Here is a 3,827-nt window from a genome sequence, read left to right on the forward strand (position 1 = left end):
TCACTTAAACCTTGGCAAAACTACAGCTATGTAAGAGATTCTCACAGACAACGCCAATTGTACGTGCCCAAATTTCCACACTAAACTAAGCCTAGTGTTTGGGTTCACAATTTACTTATACAGTGGGTAATAGGTTTCCTACTATGGATAACTCCCGAGCGAGCTTCAAGAAGGAATTATCCCTCAGCCTAACCTCACTTATTCCCTCTTTAAGCTTTCCTAGTTACTAATTTGCTCTCTCCCTCTTTTCTCTCTCTTTTCTCCCTCCAAAATGTCCAACCCCCTTTCCTCTTTCTTCCTCTTATTTATAGCTTAAGGATAATGGAGGAGTCGTGATTACCCTCTAGTTCCACTTGTGTGGGTGGGACCTAAGTTGATTATTCCTAACAAGGAATATGCTTTGTTGGAAAGGGGGTTGACGACGTTGGAATTGGTGCTAGCCTCCAAAAATTGCTCGGCAGCGTGATTCCCCAGGGCACTCCCAGGTTGTCGAGGTATTGCCGCCCAGCATAGGGATAACTATCGACCATTCTATACACGGGTTGTGTTTGCATGCAAAGCTTATGAATAATGGGCCGGTCATGACGTTGGGCCTAGGCTTGGTAATAATCATAGACCTATATTGCCTGGGCTCGAGATAAGTGAGCCTATAGCCGTACACCGTACATTAATAATTGTAAATAACATAATATTGTATATACTCATAATAAAATCTTAACCTTGAAATTGACTTCATTTTAAGTGAAATGGCCACTTTCAACGAACACAAATTTAAACATTTTTCATTGACATTGACATTGGCACTTTCAAAAAAAAATAAAATAAAAACACATTTACTTTCAGCATGCAGTAACACTAAAATTAAAGGTGCACCAGTTAAGGTATACTGACCATGGAAGGTTACATTTTTCATTAACAATGATGTTCGTTTATCTCTAGGGTTTCATTGTATCACTAAAGCCACAGTTCCCATGCTGGTCTAGTCATCATTGATTCATTTGTGTCTTCATTTCTTCATCGGGACTTTCATCTTCTTCAACAACCAGAGATCGTTGATCAAAAGCATGATATTGGACCTGCAGGATTTCCTAATTAACAATGGTATTGATCAACTTCATGGCTTTGTGTGTGGCATATGAGCTAGAGTGCTGAATAGGCCTAGAAATCTCTTGGATCAACAAATACATTCCCTAGTGGCTCCTTGGGCAGCATTACTCCCACCATGTCATCTTGGAACATCATTTTTTTGGCATACCAAAGATCATTGATACGTGACATAGAGGTTTCTTGGGGCACATGCTTAATGAGAGGATCCGTGACCCCTAGCTCAGTTACAATTACTTTACAATCCTTCACCTTTTGACACACTTTTGATGCAAAACTCCATACAAATTTCATGAGCTCGCCAAGCTTCTCTCCCTCTCCAAGAAGCCCATAAAGAAAGAGAAAACCAATGGATTTTGGCAGTGTGTCACTATTTGGCCTTTTAAGGCAAAGGGAAAATTTCTCTCTTGCATGGCTTAGAGTTTCATGAAAAGACCTTAGTGGATGTGACTTTCTTATTTGGAGCTTGTAAGCTTCACAAGTATTCCATATGCTAAAAATTATCCAAGAGCTTGAGGTTTTAGTAATGTCTTCATTCTTTTCCTTGCTGTGTAAGTTAATCCATCCCTCTTTGTTGAAGTAGCATACCCATGTGCCAAGACTAAGCTTTTCCTTCAAAATTGCTTCAATATCAGTTGGATATACCTCTTTGTCACCTAGCCTCTTTTTGTAAAAGGAAATTGCCTGGTCTACGTGCAACTTCTCTATCTTTATATCTGGGGACAGAATCTGTGCAGGAGAACAAACTGGTTGAGCAAAGATGACTAATGAGCTAAGGTTGATGTAATTGCATTTGAGAGTGAAGAGATTTATAGAGGCAGTATTGTTCTTCTCAGTGGCAAAGAATGTGTACTCAGCTCCATTTCTCAGCAGCCATTCTTCAACTGAGTTGACAAGTTTCAATCCGATTCCCATCCGTCTTCATGAGACCAAACATATAAAAATTAGTGTTTGTCAACAAGAAATTTTTTTTTTTTTTTATCAGTAAATAATTAACTCACGCCCCTATATACTATTGGTCTTAGTGAAGGGTGGAGATCATTTTAATAGAGTTTCTCTAAAAACTGAGAGGAACACTGATGAAATGGACTCATAACTTGAAGTCTATTTATAGACACTCTTTACCCATTCAGGAAGGATTGCACCTACTTAAAGGTTTGTAACCCTAAGGACAAATATAGATCTCTTACTCTTTGGAATAGTCATATATATTTATTCATTTAAAAAATAATAATAATAACAAACAAACAAACTACATGGGAAGTTATCATGACTTTGTAGAAGAACGAAGTAAGAAATCTAGTATGAGGGGTGCATTATTGTTATGGGATATGATCATCCCCCATTATACCAACACTCATCTATTGCACTATATATATTTACGACAGATGGATAAGTATATCATTTGATCTAAAAGTCATCGGTATTACAGTAACAACAGTAAGCACAATTTGAAATAAAGTATCATTTCTACTATTTGTACTCCTTTTATAACTCGTGATATAAAAAATGATTGAAGCAAGAGTTATATATATCAGTAACTGCAGCTAGCCTTCTGTTCGCATCATTTTGCTTTCTAATTGATCTGCTGTCTATTTTTCCATGATGAAAATCATGCATATTGCATTATTCAAGTCTTATAGTAATAATATTTAGTATGTTATTAATTACAATCATCAAAAGCATTGCTTATTTAGTCTAGAAAAATATCCTTGAAAGTGAGAACTATATATATTACCGGTGTGTAGGAGAGACTCGAAGGCCTAGTATGCAACCCATCTTCACTTGTGCTTCCCTAAAACCAGTCCCCATATCCCTAATGCAACCACGAACCACACCAACAAGCTCCCCATTTTCAAGCAGCTCAGCTACCTGTAGGCCGTTTCAACAAATATACATTAGTAGTCTACATCTATAATATTGTCTTAGAGGGACAAAAGGATTCCTTATAGAAAAAGTAGCACCAAGAAATGGAGACATCTTTTAGAAAAATAATAATTGAATGTGAGATAAGAAAAGATGTAATAATGTATAAATGTTATATATATGATATGGTTCAATGTTTGGATTTGGCATTGAATGTGGGATAAGAAAGAGTTAATGTCTAAAATATAATATATGATATATTTCAATGTTTGTGATTTGACAAAGATATATGAGAGAAAAAGTCACACCCACCAGTATGACATGAAGGGGAAAGAACCTAATCCTACATAAAGGGTCATGATCAATCATGTAAGTGAAAATGGAGACCCCCTTTTTAGACCCTATCTCACAGTTTCTCTCAAGCTTCCCTACCACTTCAATATCTCTATCTTCATTGAATTCCCTTATGAGAATTTTCTTCTCTTTGTTGTAAGCCATGTTTTACTTGGCTGGCTAGCTAAAAGAAGAAAAGTAACTGGTTACCAGATCTTAGATGGGAAAGAAAATATTTTCAAAGATATGAATCTTTCTTGAATGGGCTAGCTGCCACGAAACTACGCTTCTTATATACTGGCAAGTTTGTTATTATTTTACTATTACTTTTTTCTGGAGAAAGTGATCCAGGAGGTGGGGGTGAATATTTAATTTATTTTTATTTTCCAGTTAATTTTAGGTACAAAATAAAAAGCTGACAATGATTTTGAGTCTTTCTTATTTAGGACAATAAGTTTTTTTTTTTTTTTTTTTTTTTTTTGAGGGGGTAGGACAATAAGTTGTATACTATCTCCACGCTTTGC

General features: G+C 36.2%; 1 protein-coding gene across 1 annotated transcript; it reads right to left on the reverse strand.

Moving 5' to 3' along the window:
• Positions 1–805: 805 nt before the first annotated feature.
• On the reverse strand, positions 806–3,545 carry LOC126689735 (probable N-acetyltransferase HLS1-like). Its single transcript, XM_050384923.1, has 3 exons — positions 3,283–3,545; positions 2,843–2,976; positions 806–2,023 (listed from the first exon to the last, which is right to left on the reverse strand). The coding sequence occupies exons 1-3, from the start codon at positions 3,466–3,468 to the stop codon at positions 1,159–1,161; spliced, it is 1,185 nt and encodes a 394-aa protein (XP_050240880.1). The 5' UTR covers positions 3,469–3,545; the 3' UTR covers positions 806–1,158.
• Positions 3,546–3,827: the final 282 nt, after the last annotated feature.

The sequence above is a fragment of the Quercus robur genome, chromosome 6, assembly GCF_932294415.1.
Source record: "Quercus robur chromosome 6, dhQueRobu3.1, whole genome shotgun sequence".
Lineage (NCBI taxonomy): Eukaryota > Viridiplantae > Streptophyta > Magnoliopsida > Fagales > Fagaceae > Quercus > Quercus robur.

What these genes read in the sequence shown, in the direction of transcription:
- LOC126689735 (XM_050384923.1), bottom strand. Translation starts at nt 3,468, where the DNA reads ATGGCTTACAACAAAGAGAAGAAAATTCTCATAAGGGAATTCAATGAA. An exon ending in TTCCCCTTCATGTCATACTG is followed by an intron (nt 2,977 to 3,282) that starts GTGGGTGTGACT and finishes AACGGCCTACAG; the next exon opens with GTAGCTGAGCTGCTTGAAAA. An exon ending in CGAGTCTCTCCTACACACCG is followed by an intron (nt 2,024 to 2,842) that starts GTAATATATATA and finishes GGTCTCATGAAG; the next exon opens with ACGGATGGGAATCGGATTGA.